This window comes from Pseudoliparis swirei, chromosome 19 (genome assembly GCF_029220125.1).
Source record: "Pseudoliparis swirei isolate HS2019 ecotype Mariana Trench chromosome 19, NWPU_hadal_v1, whole genome shotgun sequence".
NCBI classification, from domain to species: Eukaryota; Metazoa; Chordata; class Actinopteri; order Perciformes; family Liparidae; genus Pseudoliparis; species Pseudoliparis swirei.
The window spans coordinates 6,704,372-6,723,808 of NC_079406.1; the positions used below are offsets into that span (position 1 = coordinate 6,704,372).

The following is a 19,437-nucleotide window of genomic DNA, read 5'->3' on the forward strand; positions in this document are numbered from 1 at the left end:
AAATATGTTAGTAAATGTGAAGGTAACAGGAGGGTTAAGACAGGAGGCAAAAAAGATCTCTACAGGCCGCTTCAGCTCGGTTTTGTAGTCTCCGCCTTTAAAATATAAACAATGCCGTCCCAAAACGAGTGCAGAGGACTCTATGGACATGTTCCAGGTGTTTTGGTCGCGTCAGGTTTCTCTTCATTCGGCTCCATTTATCGACGCTGATTTGGACTCTCACTTAAATCCGGTCTCAACTCTTTGTGTGCTTGACATTCCGAGGGCTCATTGTGTGTGTTCAGACCCTCTAGGCGAGGCCTTTCCGGTGCGGCGCACCCCAGAGCCGGAAGACGCCCCCGTGCTGTCGGCCAGGGAGAGGAGGAGGCTGTCCAAACGGCCGCAGCACCCTCAGGTGGCGTAGCTTCAAACGACGACGAGCGAACGAAGCCGCGACTGGAACCGTTTCCCTTCTCCCCCGCGCTCGCTCTCAGGGTCGAGACGCTTCCAGTCGGCCCTTCGGCCAACAGGACGACTATGCCTACCTCGCAGGGGACGGGCAGGAGGCGGGGCACGGCGGCGAGAGGGCGAGCCGGGACAGGTCGGGGCATCCGATGTCCCTCAGTCGCCATAGCAACGCAGCCGGTAAGATTGAGTTCTGCTGATTCTTGTGTGTTATGTAATTATTCCGGTTTGGTATTTGTCATTAGGGCTGTAATGGGACTAATGGTACTTACCGTCCATCTCCCTCCCCCAGGATCAGTGGCTCTGTCCTCCGTAGGCTCCTCCCCTCCCCGCTTCTCTCTGCACGGTCTCAGCCAGCGAGGCTCCGTGGAAACGCTCGCCACGGATCCCTGGATGCGGCCGGGAACGACGGACACGCCGACGTGTTCGGACCGCCGGCCGTCGAGGAGGGAGCGGCTAACGGTCCGTGTACGTAATGTTATTTCGTTTTTTCGTTTCATTCCAAATACGGAATACGGAAATCACGTGGTTTTTTCGTTTTCCGTTTGAAAACCAAAAACGGAAAAACGGAATACCACCTCCGTATTTCGTTTCTGCTGTCTGAAACCAAAAACGACAGAACGGAAGTGCTTAAAATGAAGTCAAAATAAAAGCCAGTGATACATATTCGTATTATGAATCAATATAAAGAATAAATAATTAAACGGGGATATTTTAACGATGCAAACACATAGCAGGGTAATGTTAGAAGACTATTAATTAGTCAATATAAAGAATAAAGAATTAAACCTGGGTATGTTAGCGACAGTGGTGACGACGGGAAGTTTAATATTCATGTAGCCTACACAGCAAGAATCACCTTCTCACTTAATCGTTGCATTGTTTGATGCAACACAGTTCCTAATATAGATTAATCAAAGTAATGTTTCTGTGCAGACTATATTTCCACCGCAGAGTAAACGGTTCACCTTTATACCGCTAGATGGCAGTATACCTGTTATTGATACATATGTATTTAATGCCGTTTATTTCCTCTGATATTTATGTTCATGGTTAATTTCCAGCATAGTTGTATACATCATGTATTTCCTTGTTTTATTTGGGTCATTTTGGAACTAAACATTCCTACATGGAAGAGTGAGGATATGATGACCACGAGGCAATACATATTGACAATTGAAAAATAAAGAGACAGTTGAGTTTTTCTTATTAAGCAGCGTTCTGTTAGCACCCAGTCACAGCACCACCTGTGCTTCACCTGTAACCTTCATTACTACATCATCATTACATCAACGGTTAATGGGGACACGTTTTTTGTTTTGTTTTTCGTTTTATGTTTATATGCATTTGTGTGTATGTATAGTGTGTGTGTTTATATGTATATATGTGTGTATATGTATGTATATGTATACGTATGTATGTGTGTATATATATATATGATTCTTTGAAATAAGTTTTTTCGAGAAATCATAGGTTAGGGCACTTATAAGCTCGTTAGCTTCAGCCTCGACCCTTCGGTCAGCCACTTTCTTCTTTTGTTGAATTATGATTGTTGTATATTTTGCTGATCGAAATAAACTAAATCATCATAAACATGTAACCTGTTCTGTTGTGACTCTGCTGTCAGTGTCTTTACTCCTCTGACTACATCACATCATCATCATGTAGTACTTTGGTCTCCAGAAGGATGGAGCTCTGTGTTGTGTGTGAACATGTTTTGAGGAGCTGACTCCATGAGTTATTGTATCAGAGTGAAACATGGAGAGTAAAGCTCCTCTCACATCTCTAACATGTCTCACATAGTTTATAGTAGTGATTGTTAGGCATTGTTGCCTGTGTTTAGCCGTATGGCTATATCTCTGCATGTACATTTAGATAAGCCATATTCAGCTCAGAGCCTTGTTTAGCTTATAGAGCAACAGGTCATGACCTTCTTTAGCTCAGAGCAGCAGGTCATGACCTTGTTTAGCTAATAGCAACAGGTTTATCTCAGAGCAACAGGTCATGGCCTTGTTTAGCTCAGAGCAGCAGCTCACATGTACTTATATCTGATCCAATGACATCTGCACACTTCTAGATTCGTAAAGAAAGACAATCTTTGGTATTTTCTAATTCTTTATGTCAAGCACAAGTTAACTACTCCCCTAAAAGAGGGAGCCTTCAGAATTAGTGGTAGCATTGCATTAGGATTACATTCCTGTATTTGAATTGTATTGCTGGATCTCAATTCCTCTGATTCTTCCATCTGCAGTTAATCTGCTCGCATGATTTACATCATCAAAGTTTTGCCTTCCAAGAGCTGTTCCAAATGAAAAGTGAATGTCAGATGTATTGACCGTCCTGACTGAGCTTCCACTGAAGCTTTATACCTGCTACAAGCTCAGGTCAAAATGGTGTTTAGTATTATGTGATTTACTAGGTTGGCTCAGATTGTTTATCATTGATGTTTGTTCCTGCTGTTTGATTGTAGTGCTCAGACATCAGCTGTGTTCTTAGTGAAGCAATAGGTGTCAGATTGACATCCAAACTGAGGGTGTCAGGGTCCTTAAGCTGCCCTTCATAAACAAGCGAGGTTCCCAACCACATAGGGGTCCTCCTCCAGTGGGAAATCTTCACACTGGGTCCAAATCTGTGATACCCGGCTGTCGGGGAGACCGACTTATGAGCCTGAAACAAGTGATACAATGGTGGCTAATCTATGAAGTTATCATGGCTTCACTGCCCTAAACCGGCTGCAACCATCTTGTGTGTGTATATTTTGGGGTGTACGTTTGTTACCTAGGTCAGAGGTCACTGAACAAGCCATCTTCCAGTGCCTTACTCACACTGGCAGGGGGTCAACACACCGTGTCACTATCAAAAGTTGGTGTTACAGGTCCAGCCTTTCCCATTACAGATTAAAAATGAAATTCGTGCCAGACTTTAAAGACATAAGTGTTTATTCAAAAAGAACATATTTCTCCCTTTAAACCCCCAACATTTGAAGAAAAGAAAAAAACATCCCGTCAGTTGAACCAATTAATTAAAAAGCACAGACAATAACAACTTAGACACACAAAAAAACATCAGCGTTGACAATTTCTCCTTGAGATGTCGATGAGGCCTTTGAGTCCATCTTTGAACGGTTGTGGCAGATTATTCACTGCATTGTCCAGCAGTACACTTGTATCAGGGCACTGCAGAGAAAATTCCCTCACTGCAGCTTCCTGGTCCTGTGACCTTTGAAATGGGTTGGTGCCAAAGTCTGACACTCGTGTCAGTGAGCCCACTTCCTGGTCGTACCAGTCTGCAGCCACAGATGCATTTGGCAAAAGGTCTGTCGACAGCTTCTTTGGGCATCCATCTCTGGCCAAGTAATTTGGTATCCCCCTCCCTGTAATAATAATTCAATGTGGCTGTCACAACCATGCCATGTATTGCAACATGCTCCTTCTAGTATTTGATTAAACATGTTTAAGAAACATTCAATTGTAAAACATTTTGAAAATAATTATTCACATTAAAAAAGGCTTGAAAGACCAACCCGAAGACATACCAGGAATCCTGTGTGCATTCCATGCTTGCACAGTTCGGTTAACACCGATCTGGGCCAACTGGCATGTCAAAGATGACACACAGAACCGAGTCATCTGGTCCTCCATGTCCAGCTCCTCCTGATCCACCAGTTGGACCAATGCAGCTTTCAACGGGTAGTTAACCCGGTTGTTGATTTCTGGCCAGATTCTCTCGATTCTGTGATTCTGTCATTGCAAAATAGAGACATTTTCAGATTCTTGATAAACAAATATTTCCCCGCCCCCCCAGACTAACTTACTTTCACACATTTCAATATCTTCAGTTAACCATTCTGAATAATTAATGAAAGTGTGAAATAGTTATTTAATTACATGTTGATTAACTGTGTTGCATCAAACAATGCAACGATTAAGTGAGAAGGTGATTCTTGCTGTGTACATGAATATGAAACTTCCCGTCGTCACCACTGTCGCTAACATATCCAGGTTTAATTCTTTATTCTTTATATTGACTAATTAATATTATTCTAACGTTACCCTGCTATGTGTTTGCATCGTTAAAATACCCCCGTTTAATTATTTATTCTTTATATTGATTAATTAATATTCTTCTAAGGTTAATACGAATATGTATCACTGGCTTTTATTTTGACTTCATTTTAAGCACTTCCGTTCTGTCGTTTTTGGTTTCAGACAGCAGAAACGAAATACGGAGGTGGTATTCCGTTTTTCCGTTTTTGGTTTTCAAACGGAAAACGAAAAAACCACGTGATTTCCGTATTCCGTATTTGGAATGAAACGAAAAAACGAAATAACATTACGTACACGGACCGTTTTTTTGTTCTTCTCCGCCCCGATGCGCGCGCAGACACGCCGGCATGGAGCTCTGCGGCGTGCGAGACGGAGAGCGGAGAAGTGTTAACGACACGTCGAGACAGAATGACATGCTGCTGTAGAGACGATCAACAACAGACCGCTGTTTAGTTTAAAAAAAGAACAAATACGTCTTTAAGAAAATAACCTTACATTACTTCTGCTGTAATCTGGCTCGAAAGAGAAAATTACAGGGGGGCGGGGCCTCACCCTGATAGAATGGTGGGGGAAACACTGGGATGTGTCATATGCAAAAGACTTTACAAGGTGAATTTAAATTTTTTTGTAAAATCGAGAAAATAAGCCCAGACTCCAGAGGGTTAACATTACATATTTGTCAGTTTACCAAGGCCACTGGTTCTGCTGTTGTTCAATGTTAAAGATGACAGGACCAATGGGGTCTCAAATACACCTTTGTTTACTAATCTGGATGTTTCACTGAAGAAACAATTCATCATCCACGATATTAAATACCTCGCTGGCACTTTATAGGTAGGAGCCTCTCTGAAAACACAGCTCTGTGTGAAGTTTTGTCTTTAAAAAGAATACAATTAAACAAGTGTCTAAAATACACGCTGTCTGAAGGGATTACTCGTTCATTTAGAAGATTTTGTCTTTAGAAGAAAAAAAAACTTTTAATCGCGATTAATGAATTTCAAAATGTGCGATTAATTAGTTAATTTTTTTTAATCGATTGACAGCCCTAATATATATATATATATATATATAAAATATGATATTCATGAAATCGGGTATTTATGTGATCTCATAGTAATGTGATCTCATATTCATATCATCTCATAGTCAGGTGATCTCATCGTCAGGTTATCTCAGAGTAATGCGATTTCGTAGTCATGTGATCTCATATTTCATTGGAACATAACAGGAACACTGCTCTTGAGGCGTGTTTAGTTCCAGTGATCAGACTCTACTCTGAGCTGAAGGACATGAAGAACTGTGGTGACACAGAACGCTGAGTCAAATGTTTTATTGAAGCAAAAGAAGCATCGTCACCATGAATAAACACACTTTTACCCTCAACAGCGATACATTCTGAGTTATGGATGTACACACTACAGACGAAGGTTCTTCATCATCAAAAGTATTACTCATGAACATGTAAGTAGCATTTTAAAGCTGCAGCACGTTGAGATGCTACAAAACAAATTTGCTTCATATTCTATAAGCTCATCACATATTTTATATTTAACATCTTACTGTGCAAAGGAACTACACTCTGACAAACTAATGTACTTACAAAAGCTCTGAAAGAAACCAACCATTCTATCTGGAACTCACGATGCGTTCCTGATGAGGTTCATTAAGAAGAGTTCTAGCTTTTAGAAATCCCTAAAGCAAGAAAGCGTTCTTCAGAAGCAAATAGTTCTGGGTAGAACATCAGCCCTTCAGGAAGAATCTGGTTAGAACCCTTTTTATAAGAATGTAGACACTGAAGCTGACAGATCGATGTTGTACAGTAATAGTCTAAAGGACTATCAGATGGAAACAGGGTACTTTATAGAAAATGGTCTGTACTTTGGTACTTTTGATTCTTTCTACCATTGATTGAGAGGAAGAAGAAAAGGAGGAAGAGGAGGAGAAAGGAATCCTCTGACCAGAGTGGATTGAAAGAACATTAAAGCTCATCTCTTCTCTTCTTCATGGTCTTCTTCTCTTCCTTGTGAAAGACTTTTCCATCCGACTGCTTCTTCCAGCTCAGTTTGATGTCCTCGTTCAGCCCTTGGTCCTTCATTCTCTGTTTGAGCTGAAACATGGAGAGAAGAATTCTTCACTAGACTGTTGTTCCCTTACATCCTGCATCCTTTCTCTCTGTGTGTCCTCATGTGGAAGCTCTGCTCTCGAAGAACTCTGGTTCTACATTGTTCTGAGTAGTCCACTACATCTCATGTATCACCTGTTGTCATGTTGTTAATTAGAGGAAGATGTACCTGCTTCAAGAGGTCCTCCATCACCACAGGGTCATTCAGATCCAGAGAGGAGCTGCTTCTCTCCAGCCTCACTTTCACCACTCGCTTTGAAACAGGAACAAAGTCTAAAAAACAAAAAACATCATCAGTCAAAACATTTCTGGCTCATAATAAACAACATTCTTGAATGTTTAACACTTTAAATGATAAGAGACAAGTTTGGTAATTTTACATCAGCTCAATGTTTTTTTATGGTTGGTGCAAGAACATCTTAACTTAGCATCGACTTATTATTAGTGTTGTTGCGTCACCCAAGCCATCACTCTCTAAACCTAAGTCCAACGTTAGAGACACTTTGATTGATAGCTCACCATCATAGCAGATGAACGCTGACTTGACGTTACAGTCCAGGATCTCCCATTGTCCATCGGCACTGAAGTCTGCTGCCACACATTTCTTAGAGGAGCCATCAGGTATACGAGGCTCCTGATGATTCCAGTTCCTAAATAAGGACTCACTTCCATCAGACCAATTCCATGGATCTCTGAAAAGGCCGATCCAGATGTACGTATTCGAGGGATTCAGATTCTGAACCACCTGGTTCTCCTCCATGTTCCTCACACTGGCCAGGTCTGTGTGGTGTTTTCTGCAGTAGCTCTGGGCTTCAGTCCAATTCATCGAGGTGGTAGTGAGGACATATGTGTTTGGCCCTGAAAGTTGACCAGAGGGAAATGCTGAGTAGAGGAACCATAACAGGCCAAATGATGCAAACCAGTTTATTTTTACTTCATGAATCTAAGCATGAAGGAATGTAATCAACACGGAGCTGTGTGAATATGAAGATGCTCATTCATAAAGGTAAAAGCCATTAATCTCCTTTAAGTTACTTTCATGTAGCTGAAGACTAGTTCAAGTAACCGTGAGGAACTTTTAACGGTTGCTGAACCAGTCTGTCTAGTCCTGATCCTCTACGTGACCCCAGTTTAGTCCTAGTCCTCTATGTGACATCAGTTTAGTCCTGGTCCACTACAGACCTCCTCTAGTACTGACACCACACAGCTGGAGTCCTAAGACTTATCGCTGGACCTGCTGGAACCAGAACTGAGATGGTCAGACTGTCAGACTGTGCTGCAGTACAATGAGAGGTTTTCTAAAGGGACCCAGGTGCTCAGAGACACTGCCACTTTAATCCACAGGGAGCACCAGAATCAACACAGAAGGAAAGTTTCTTTTAGTAACTTCTATAATATTCTCACCTCTGACATCGAAGCAGGCTGACCTAAGGGCCACCTCACAATTGTAGTCATACCAAAAACTATTGGCACCCATCTCCACGCAGTGTTGTCCATAGTTGTAGTTGTTCGGTTGTCGAGAGCTCCATTGCCTGAACTCCGTCTCCCCGGTTTTGTAGAGACTTGTGTTTGACAGTGACCACTTCTAGTTGTCAGAGTAAAAGTACAGTCCGATCCAGGCTCGCTGAAAGAAATATTTAATTGTGATATAAAGAAAGAGACTTTCTTACAATGCTAACAAAGGCAACATGATTCCACTATATATTTACATTTATGATGTTTGATTGATACGATATTAATGCTGTAAATATCCAGTACATATTCGCAGTATGTTGGGTAACACTTTATAATAACTACACGCTAATTAGGAGGATCAATATATGACAAACCCAAACTTAAAAGGGTGGCTATAAGCAATCACAAGGGCTATTTTAATAATGTTGATGTTATAATAACAATAATAATTGTGAGCTTTTGTTCTGATTTGTAAATATCAGTCTATATGCTACTGGTGAGTGATACAGCTGCCTGTTGAAACATCTCCTAAATAATAAGGCAACATGTGATGAGTCTCTCTGCAAAGGTTGACGAATAAAATGAAGCAGAAAATAAACTAGAGAGGATAGAGAATTCAGGCAAGATCTGGAATTTCTCTCCCTTCCCCCCTGGTCCGAACCCTGTCAGTCCCTTGTAGCACCAGGAATTATTTTAGTATGGCTAGATAGCTTAATAATATAGCCCCATTGCCCCACCTGTGGGGCAGATTTGATGTTTTGTTCTAAACTGTCTATAATATTATAATAAACATGAGCAAATATATTGATGTTGTACATCAAATTAAAGAAGACAACTGGGGCTACAAGTATCAGTGAGCCATTTAAACACAACTCAAACACCAACTGAAATAAAAATACAAATATCATAATCATAATTTTGTCAGGTGTCGGCCCACTCAGAACGTTTCCGGAGCTAGCGACATGTAGCCTTGTGCAATCATAAAAGAAGAGATGTTCGAAAGCAAGAGGACTTCACACAGATTCTAAATATCTTTACAGAATCCTTCTGCACCAAAGTATCACGGAGATATAAGCCAAAGAACACAGAAATATTAATCGCTTCATAGCTTTACATTCAGCTAATTCAACATACTTTTGTTCTTGAGAAGAAGAAAAAACGTTTCTCTCCCTTGCATTCCATCTGGCATGGCTTTTGTGTGTGTGTAGGTCCCTTTAAAAACCAGGCGGACTTTTGGGGAAGCGTCATAGTCAGCTGTCAGGAAGTTCAATTTCAGCTAATCGGATTTCACATTTCAAATATGGCGACGCCTTTCTGTCTCCTATTGGCTCACGGTGCTGTCAATCTTGTCTTTCTTGGTACCAATCGATTCTATTGGCTCTAAGTATTCCAATGACGTGTCGTTCTTTAAAATCCGCCCTTCCCCGGCGGAGATATCTGCGCGCGCAACAGCTGTGCTGTGACAGATCCAAAAACCGGCTTTACGCACAGCACGCACGCGCACAGCACCACTTTGTTTGATCGTTTTTTTAAATCTTTGACTTACTGTTTTAAAGCTACATAATGATGTATTTGCATGTATTGATCACCACAAGTAAAAGTGAAAGTGAAAAAAATGGTTTGGTACATGAGAAAAGTCAAATGGCACAGATGGTGCTTCAATGGGCCCAAATGCAAATTTTAGAGACCTCGCCTAAATTCTCTTTACTAAAAAGTCTCCAACTATTGTTCTGCTTTATTTTTTCTGAGTCAAACTTTGCAGAGAGTCTGTTCACAAGTTGTATTATTATCTGGGTGATTTTAGGCCTTTGCTGTGCATCCATCCAGGATATATTCATCCTGAAAGTGCTTTTTTTTCTAATCGAACCTGAAACTTCTATGAAAATAGAAGATTCATCTTTATTTACTCTTAACCAGTAACATATATGCCAATATTTACACATCTGAACAAAAGCTCACATGTGTTCCCTTTATTATAACACCAACATTATTCAAATAGCTTGTGTGGTTGCAGAGCTACACCCTTTTTAGTTTGGGTATGTCATTTCGAGCAGAAACCTAAAAAAACGGGTGGGGGGTTAAGATACTTGTAGAGCCATATTAATCAGGTGTTGTTACTTTGGACCTCCCACCACTAGATGGCGTAAGGCGCATTAACTTGATGTTTAGGCCTACCTAATGAGGAGAGGCATTGTAGTGCTCATTTGTCAGACGCAAACATGTAACAGTGCGGAAAAGCAGAAACAGAAATGGTTAAGTGTTATATTATGATTTATGTATGTGGCACCTGAGTGGTGGCAACATTGTTTAATGATTACCTTCGCATTGAAAATGCGGAAGGTTATGTTTTGATCGCCGTGTATTTATTTATTTATTTGTATGCGTGTTATTCGCATAACAAAAAAAGTTTTAAACCGAATCGCATGAAATTTGGTGGGATGATTGGTTATTATCCGGGGACCATTTGATTAGACTTTGGATCGATCGGGTCAAAGGTCAAGGTCATGAAAAGGTCAAAATCTTCTTTTTACCATAGCGCGGTCAATTTATATCCAATTGGCATGCAACTAATGCCAAAATGTTCATAATTCAATGCCCAATCTTGTGATATGCGAAGGTATGCGCTCTACCGAGTGCCCATTCTAGTTTAGTTTGGGATAAATACATGCAAATGAAACAATAAACTAACTGGGCCCTGACATTTAATGAAACGCCTCAGAACTCCAGCAGATGAACAGCCAAGGAGTGCCTCTGTGTTGGACAGGCAACGGGGGCGCTACAATACTCTGTCAATAATGTGTAAGTGCCAGCAAACTAAGAAACTAACTCACCAGTCGTGCCACTGTCGGTCATCGCCCTGCCAGCCTTTCAATATCAATAGTACATGTGTTGTAAGGCATATATCGTCCTCACTTTAGATGAGGTCACACTCAATACTTAACTAACTACTAGTAGCTACCTAAATTAATCCTGAATTGCAGAATGAAAATACATACAAAAATGTCTCATATCTTTAAATCCTAAATTGGTTTGTAATATATATTACTTAATTAAATACCAAATACATCATTTATAAAGTAGGAAAATACAATTATGAAACACATAATAGTCAAGCTTATTAATGATGAATAAAAGATGTATAACTGTGTTTTTAAATTGCTGACTAATTCAATTCAATTCAATTCAGTTTATTTGTATAGCCCAATTTCACAAATTACAAATTTGTCTCGGAGTGCTTTACAATCTGTACACATAGACATCCCTGCCCCAAAACCTCACATCGGACCAGGAAAAACTCCCAAATAACCCTTCAGGTTGGAAAAAAAGGGAAGAAACCTGCAGGAGAGCAACAGAGGAGGATCCCTCTCCTAGGATGGACAGATGCAATAGATGTAATGTGTACAGAAGGACAGATTTAGAGTTAAAATACATTCAATGAATATGACAGAGTGTATGAATAGTTCATAGTAGGCATATTCCACGATGGAGACCTCCACGATCCATCAGGCAGATGGCGGTGGGGAGGAGGAGGGCGGAGTCTCAACAGGACAGTGGCGTAGTCATGAGCAGGAATTCCACGACCCAGACGATCCATCAGGCAGATAGATCTATGCGTCTCATAGGGTCCGATGACCCCATGAGACGTAAAGTCAAAAGGACTTCGGGAGAAAGCAGAGTTAGTAACGTGTGATTGAGAGATGAAAATTCATCCTTAAGGAGAGAAAAAGAGGAGATAGGTACTCAGTGCATCCTAAAACGTCCCCGGCAGCTATAAGCCTATAGCAGCATATCAAGGGGCTGGACCAGGGCAAACCTGATTCAGCCCTAACTATAAGCTCTGTCAAAGAGGAAGGTCTTAAGTCTACTCTTAAACGAGGCGACTGTGTCTGCCTCCCGGACTGAAATTGGAAGCTGGTTCCATAAAAGAGGAGCTTGATAACTAAAGGCTCTGGCTCCCATTCTACTTTTTAAGACTCTAGGAACTACAAGTAGTCCCGCATTTAGTGAGCGTAGCTCTCTAGTGGGGCAATATGGTACGACAAGCTCCTTAAGATATGATGGAGCATCACCAATCAAGGCTTTGTAGGTTAAGAGAAGAATTTTAAAAGTGATTCTTGATTTTACTGGGAGCCAGTGCAGAGCAGCTAGTGCAGGAGTGATGTGATCTCTTTTCTTAGTTTTAGTGAGAACACGAGCTGCAGCATTCTGGATCAACTGGAGGGACCTAAGAGATTTATTAGAGCAGCCTGCTAATAAGGAGTTGCAGTAATCCAGTCTCGAAGTAACGAACGTGAACCAATTTTTCTGCATCTTTTTGAGACAAGATGTGCCTGATTTTTGAAATATTACGTAGATGAAAGAATGCAGTCCTTGAGATTTGCTTTACGTGGGAGTTAAAGGACAAGTCCCGATCAAAGATAACGCCAAGATTCTTTACAGTGGTGTTGGATGCCAGGGCAATGCCGTCTACAGAATCCACATCACCAGATAATTGATCTCTGAGGTGCTCAGGGCCGATTAAAATTACTTCGGTTTTGTCTGAGTTTAACAACAAGTTGCAGGTCATCCATGTTTTTATGTCTTTAAGACATGCTTGAATTTTACAGAGTTGGTTGCTCTCCTCTGGTTTTATCGATAAATATAGTTGAGTGTCATCTGCATAACAATGAAAGTTTATGGAGTGTTTCCTGATAATATTGCCCAAAGGAAGCATGTATAAGGTAAATAAAATTGGTCCAAGCACAGAACCTTGTGGAACTCCGTGATTAACGTTGGTGGTTATCGAGGCGTCATCGTTTACAAATACAAACTGAGATCGATCTGATAAATAGGATTTAAACCAAATTAGTGCCGTGCCTGAAATGCCAATCGACTGCTCCAGTCTCTGTAACAGGATGTCATGGTCAATGGTGTCGAATGCAGCACTAAGGTCTAACAAGACCAGGACAGAGAGGAGTCCTTTATCTGCTGCCATTAAGAGGTCATTTGTAATTTTCACCAGTGCCGTCTCGGTGCTGTGGTGTTTTCTAAATCCTGATTGAAATTTCTCAAATAAACTATTATGATGTAGAAATGAGTTGTATTGTGAGAAAATAAATGATGAATTAAGTGTTTGCTTAATTAATGCAAATTAGCGTGTATTTATTCTAAAGGATTACAGTATGTTGCATTAAAATAATAATCTGTAAAGTAACTCTGTCAAATAAATGTCCCTCTGAACTGTAACATGAATAAGCATTGCACTAAAGTAGTCAAGAAAAGTACACACTGAGGTCCAGTTCATCTGCATACTTTCCACCACTGTGTAAATGTACAACGTTCAGATCACTGACAGCATGAAACTCACTGAGTGGAACGTTGCCTTCAGGGTCTTCAGGGTCTCCAGGTCCTCCGGGTCTCGTATGGTGGCCAGGTCCATGTAGTTCTCTCTGCAGTGACGCTGTGCTTCGGTCCTGGTCTTCAGCTCATTAACAACAAAGTAGCGACGTACAGCAGCTGATGAGACGGCACACAGTCCTGGATGGACTAATGGCATATTGATCACATTTACTATTAATAACTTAGCTCACTCATACAAATTAGCATTTTAAATGTAAGTAAAAAAGACAAACAAAGAAGTGGAGGTTAGAGGAATGTTCCAGGGACACATTATGAAAGTGTTATAACAATGTAGAAGATGGTAAAAGCATAAAAAGATATGAAAGTCTTGCCTGACACGACGACGACGATAACGACGGTCAGAAGAAGTTTGTCCATCCTCGTCTCCTCTCCTCTCTCGTCTCCCCTCTGGTACTCTGTGTCAAGTCTGTCACACTACAACCTGCATCTTGTTGTGAGGCATGTGAGACATTCACAATTCTGACAACAATCATTTTCCTAAAGGACTTAATATAATTTAACTAACAAAGACCACAATAATTAGAGCATGGTATTCAAATGGTCTCTGAAGCGATGGAACTAAGGTCATCATCAGATGACTCATCAGGTGACAGACTTCTGTCTCTAAAGTTTATCTTTCTCTCTGTGTCACATTCTTTTTCTGACACACACACGCACACATACACACACCACGCTGTTATACTAAGTTCATAAGAATGCGACAGTCAGCATTTAAATTGCATATATTCTGGACTTCTATTCTCAAAGGCTGCTTTTAAAATTAAAGGTTAGAATAAGTATGAAAAGCGAGATCCAAATGTCTTTAAATGAAAATACATTTATTATGATTGAATTACTTAAACCTACATTTTGGCAGAACAAATAACGCAGCTTCAAACAGGTGATGTTATAATAACAATAATAATTGTGAGCTTTTGTTCTGATTTGTAAATATCAGTCTATATGCTACTGGTGAGTGATACAGCTGCCTGTTGAAACGTCTCCAAAATAATAAGGCAACATGTGATGAGTCTCTCTGCAAAGGTTGACTAATAAAACGAAGCAGAAAATAAACTAGAGAGGACAGAGAATTCAGGCAAGATCTGGAATTTCTCTCCCTTCCCCCCTGGTCCGAACCCTGTCAGTCCCTTGTAGCGCCATGAATTATTTTAGTGTGGCTAGATAGCTTAAGATACTTGTAGAGCCATATTAATCAGGTTTTGTTACTTTGGACCTCCCACCACTAGATGGCGTAAGGCGCATTAACTTGATGTTTAGGCCTACCTAATGAGGAGAGGCATTGTAGTGCTCATTTGTCAGAAGCAAACATGTAACAGTGCGGCAAAGCAGAAACAGAAATGGTTAATTGTTATATTATGATTTATGTGGCACCTGAGTAGTGGCAACATTGTTTTATGATTACCTTCGCATTGAAAATGCGGAAGGTTATGTTTTGATCGCCGTGTATTTATTTATTTATTTGTATGCGTGTTATTCGCATAACAAAAAAAGTTTTAAACCGAATCGCATTAAATTTGGTGGGATGATTGGTTATTATCCGGGGACCATGTGATTAGATTTTGGGATCGATCGGGTCAAAGGTCAAGGTCATGAAAAAGGTCAACATCTTCTTGAATCGCATGAAATTTGTGGGATGATTGGTTATTATCCGGGGACCATTTGATTAGACTTTGGATCGATCGGGTCAAAGGTCAAGGTCATGAAAAGGTCAAAATCTTCTTTTTACTATAGCGCGGTCAATTTATATCCAATTGGCATGCAACTAATGCCAAAATGTTCATAATTCAATGCCCAATCTTGTGATATGCGAAGGTATGCGCTCTACCGAGTGCCCATTCTAGTTTAGTTTGGGATAAATACATGCAAATGAAACAATAAACAAACTGGGCCCTGAAATTTAATGAAACGCCTCGGAACTCCAGCAGATGAACAGCCAAGGAGTGCCTCTGTGTTGGACAGGCAACGGGGGCGCTACAATACTCTCAGTCAATAATGTGTAAGTGCCAGCAAACTAAGAAACTAACTCACCAGTCGTGCCACTGACGGGCATCGCCCTGCCAGCCTTTCAATATCATTAATACATGCGTTCTTAGGCATATATCGTCCTCACTTTAGATGAGGTCACACTCAATACTTAAGTAACGACTAGTAGCTACCTAAATTAATGCTGAATTGCAGTATTAAAACACATACAAAAATACTCATATCTTTAAATCCTTATTTGGTTTGTAATATACATTACTTAATTAAATACAAAATACTTCATTTATAAAGTAGGAAAACACAATTATGAAACGCATAAAAGTCAAGCTTATTAATGATGAATAAAAGATTTATAACTGTGTTTTTAAATTGCTGACTAATGAGTGTTATTGTTAGATAAATGCTTTAAAAATTATGAATTAAGTGTTCACTTAACTATTGCTCATTAGCGTGTATTTATTCTAAAGAATAAATAAGCATTGCACTAAAGTAGTCAAGAAAAGTATACACTGAGGTGCAGTTCATCTGCATACTTTCCACCACTGTGTAAATGTACAACGTTCAGACCACTGACAGCATGAAACTCACTGAGTGGAACGTTGCCTTCAGGGTCTTCAGGGTCTCCAGGTCCTCCGGGTCTCGTATGGTGGCCAGGTCCATGTAGTTCTCTCTGCAGTGACGCTGTGCTTCGGTCCTGGTCTTCAGCTCATTAACAACAAAGTAGCGACGTACAGCAGCTGATGAGACGGCACACAGTCCTGGATGGACTAATGGCATATTGATCACATTTAATTTTAATAACTTAGCTCACTCATACAAATTATCATTTTACATTAAAGTAAAAAAGACAAACAAAGAAGTGGAGGTAAGAGGAATGTCGCAGGGACACATTATGAAACAGTGTTATAACAATGTAGAAGATGGTAAAAGAATAAAAAGATAATAAAGTCTTGCCTAACACGACGACGATGACGACGGTCAGAAGAAGTTTGTCCATCCTCGTCTCCTCTCCTCTCTCGTCTCCTCTCTGGTTCTCTCTGTCAGTCTGTGACATTATATCATCCTATTTTGAGGATGGAGGATGTCAGACATGCAAAGTTCTGTAAACAATAATTTTCTTAATGGACTTTCATAGAATTTAACTAACAAAGACGACACTAGTAGTAATACGGGATTCAAATGATATCTGGAACGATGGAACTAAGGTCATCGTCAGATGACTCGTCAGGTGTGTCTCTCTGTGTCACAATCTTTTTCTGACACACACAAACACCACTTCTATTATACATTTGTGTGAAATTGTCAAAACGTTTGTGCCAGATGTAATGATATTTCCTTCTAAAATAAAAGTTTAGAATAAGTATGACATCTCATCAGCAACAGCAAAATTGAGGAAATCAAATGGCTTTAAATGAAAATACATTTATTTTATTTGAATTACTCTCAACATACATTTTGACAAAACAATTAACGCCACTTCAAACAGTTGCTGTAAAATGTACTGCAACAGGTACCAGGCTCAGTAAATGGTACTCCAACATGGAACAAGCTCAGTAAATGGTCCTGCAACATGTAACATGCTCAGTAAATGGTACTGCATCAGTTATCAAGCTCAGTAAATGGCACTGCAACAGGTAACAGGCTCAGTAAATGGTACTGCTACAGGTAACATACTCAGTAAATAGTACTGCTACAGGTAACAGTCTCAGTAAATGGTACTGCAACATGTAACAGGCTCAGTAAATGGTCCTGCAACATGTAACATGCTCAGTAAATGGTACTGCAACAGTTATCAAGCTCAGTAAATGGCACTGCAACAGGTAACAGGCTCAGTAAATGGTACTGCTACAGGTAACATACTCAGTAAATAGTACTGCTACAGGTAACAGACTCAGTAAATGGTACTGCTACAGGTAACAGGCTCAGTAAATGGTACTGCAACATGTAACAGGCTCAGTAAATGGTACTGCAACATGTAACAAGCTCAGTAAATGGTACTGCAACATGTAACAGGCTCAGTAAATGGTACTGCAACATGTAACAGGCTCAGTAAATGGTACTGCATCATGTAACAGGCTCAGTAAATGGTCCTGCAACATGTAACAAGCTTAGTAAATGGTACTGCAACATGTAACGAGCTCAGTAAATGGTACTGCAACATGTAACGAGCTCAGTAAATGGTACTGCAACATGTAACAAGCTCAGTAAATGGTACTGCAACATGTAACAAGCTCAGTAAATGGTACTGCTACAGGTAACAGGCTCAGTAAATGGTACTGCAACATGTAACGCTCAGTAAATGGTACTGCAACATGTAACAAGCTTAGCAAATGGTACTGCAACATGTAACAGGCTCAGTAAATGGTACTGCAACAGGTAACAGGCTCAGTAAATGGTACTGCTACAGGTAACAGGCTCAGTAAATGGTACTGCTACAGGTAACAAGCTCAGTAAATGGTACTGCAACATGTAACAAGCTCAGTAAATGGTACTGCAACATGTAACAAGCTCAGTAAATGGTACTGCAACATGTAACAGGCTCAGTAAATGGTACTGCTACAGGTAACAAGCTCAGTAAATGGTACTGCAACATGTAACAAGCTCAGTAAATGGTACTGCTACAGGTAACAAGCTCAGTAAATGGTACTGCTACATTTAACAAGCTCAGTAAATGGTACTGCAACATGTAACAGGCTCAGTAAATGGTACTGCAACAGGTAACAGTTTCTTGGATTCTGTGTGCAAAGGTATGTCCACCCGGCTACCTACCTCTGGAGAGAAAACAAGATGGCTTCCCATGCTCCTCTAACAATGCTTTACCAAAACACATATTGAGTGTTAGGGCTGAAGTCGTTCCAAGACTTCTCTCAATGTCGTCATGTGACCGACCCGGTCCTCAGAATAGACAACAGTTCTGAACATCTCCCTGTACTGCATGTCCTAGCCTTTGAAAAGTAGAATGAGCGTGACACACACCAAATGGCATCTCAGTGTATTGGAGGAAACCGTCAGGGGCCACAAACATTGACATTTCTGGAGCTCGTGTTGTTGAAAGCACTTGCCAATATCCTTTCAGTATGTCATGTTTGATCACATATGTAGCAGGACTAACCTCATCAATGCAGTCCTCATGTAGGGGTAATGAATGTGCTTCTAGGACAGTTACAGCGTTTACTTTGCAGGGTCAGTACACAACCTGAGACGTGGGAACTCCATGGGCTGGAACTTGGTACTGCAAAATCGTTCTGCACAAGATAGTTAAGCTCCTTTTTCATGACCGTAATTCCCTAATATGCATGCTGATTGATCGGTGTAGTGTTAGATAATCCAATGTCATGAGTTATGGCAGAGGTTAGGGAGGGTATGTCATTGAACAGACAATGAAAATCACAAATAAGTTTCATAACATGCACACTCACCAGGACAACAGGAAGATGAGACACGCAGTGGGGTAAGTGGGACTAAGGGCTCGATCACACCAGACGCGCCTCTCAAAAACGTGTCGCCCGCAAAACCATTGATTCCCTATGGTACGGCGCGACTTTCAGACGCGCCTTTGAAACGCCACGTGGCGCGGTTTTCTTGCGGTTTTCAGGCGCGGTTAAAAGTTAAAATATTCTCAACTTTAAGCTCGAGGCGCGCCGCTCATCAATGTCACACTCGGCCAATGCAGTCAATCGAATCAAGCAGGAGGCGAACCCAAAATCAATAGTTTGTTGCGCACGCAGGTCCGTTCCACAGGTGCGCCGCACTGTTTTGACTGCCGTATATTTGCCTAGGCGTTTTTGGTGCGGCTGCATTTTTAGAGGCGCGTCTGGTGTGATCGTGCCCTTTCTCAGTATTTCTTGTCCTGGCCCCCTGTGGTGTAGTAATACGCATCACCAACCCATCTTCATCAGCATCATCAGGAGAGATCACCGTTATAATGGGTGCTACAGGTGAAACTATCGTTATCTCATGGGCTTTGGATGACCCTTGGAGACCTTG

General features: G+C 40.8%; 2 protein-coding genes and 1 long non-coding RNA gene across 9 annotated transcripts in view; 1 reads left to right on the forward strand and 2 right to left on the reverse strand.

The window, feature by feature from the left end:
• Positions 1-1,167, forward strand: part of LOC130209905 (centrosome and spindle pole-associated protein 1-like) — a 47,381-nt gene extending 46,214 nt beyond the window's left edge. For 4 of the 6 annotated variants that reach the window (XM_056439813.1, XM_056439816.1, XM_056439817.1 and 1 more), the window contains 3 exons: positions 285-394; positions 474-624; positions 737-1,166. In XM_056439813.1, coding sequence (XP_056295788.1) covers positions 285-394; positions 474-624; positions 737-993 — 518 coding nt within the window. In that variant the 3' untranslated portion in view covers positions 994-1,166. Of the gene's footprint in view, positions 1-284; positions 395-473; positions 625-736 lie in introns of all 6 variants that reach the window. The other 2 variants (XM_056439815.1, XM_056439814.1) reach the window with 1 other exon arrangement.
• A 2,195-nt stretch (positions 1,168-3,362) lies between these two features.
• LOC130209908 (uncharacterized) lies at positions 3,363-4,394 on the reverse strand. The gene is made up of 2 exons (XR_008834739.1): positions 3,980-4,394; positions 3,363-3,817 (listed from the first exon to the last, which is right to left on the reverse strand). It is a non-coding gene; the product is annotated as an uncharacterized LOC130209908 (long non-coding RNA).
• Positions 4,395-5,805: 1,411 nt separating this feature from the next.
• On the reverse strand, positions 5,806-13,593 carry LOC130209907 (L-selectin-like). 2 transcript variants are annotated; one of them, XM_056439826.1, is made up of 5 exons: positions 13,401-13,593; positions 8,017-8,236; positions 7,132-7,470; positions 6,782-6,885; positions 5,806-6,597 (listed from the first exon to the last, which is right to left on the reverse strand). In XM_056439826.1, the coding sequence occupies exons 2-5, from the start codon at positions 8,087-8,089 to the stop codon at positions 6,469-6,471; spliced, it is 645 nt and encodes a 214-aa protein (XP_056295801.1). In that variant the 5' UTR covers positions 8,090-8,236; positions 13,401-13,593; the 3' UTR covers positions 5,806-6,468. The 2 variants fall into 2 exon arrangements, with proteins under 2 accessions (XP_056295801.1, XP_056295800.1); XM_056439825.1 differs by lacking the exon at positions 13,401-13,593 and adding an exon at positions 9,202-9,227.
• Positions 13,594-19,437: the final 5,844 nt, after the last annotated feature.

What these genes read in the sequence shown, in the direction of transcription:
- LOC130209907 (XM_056439826.1), bottom strand. Translation starts at nt 8,089, where the DNA reads ATGGGTGCCAATAGTTTTTGGTATGACTACAATTGTGAGGTGGCCCTT. An exon ending in AGCGTTCATCTGCTATGATG is followed by an intron (nt 6,886 to 7,131) that starts GTGAGCTATCAA and finishes TTTGTTTTTTAG; the next exon opens with ACTTTGTTCCTGTTTCAAAG. An exon ending in TGGAGGACCTCTTGAAGCAG is followed by an intron (nt 6,598 to 6,781) that starts GTACATCTTCCT and finishes TCCATGTTTCAG; the next exon opens with CTCAAACAGAGAATGAAGGA.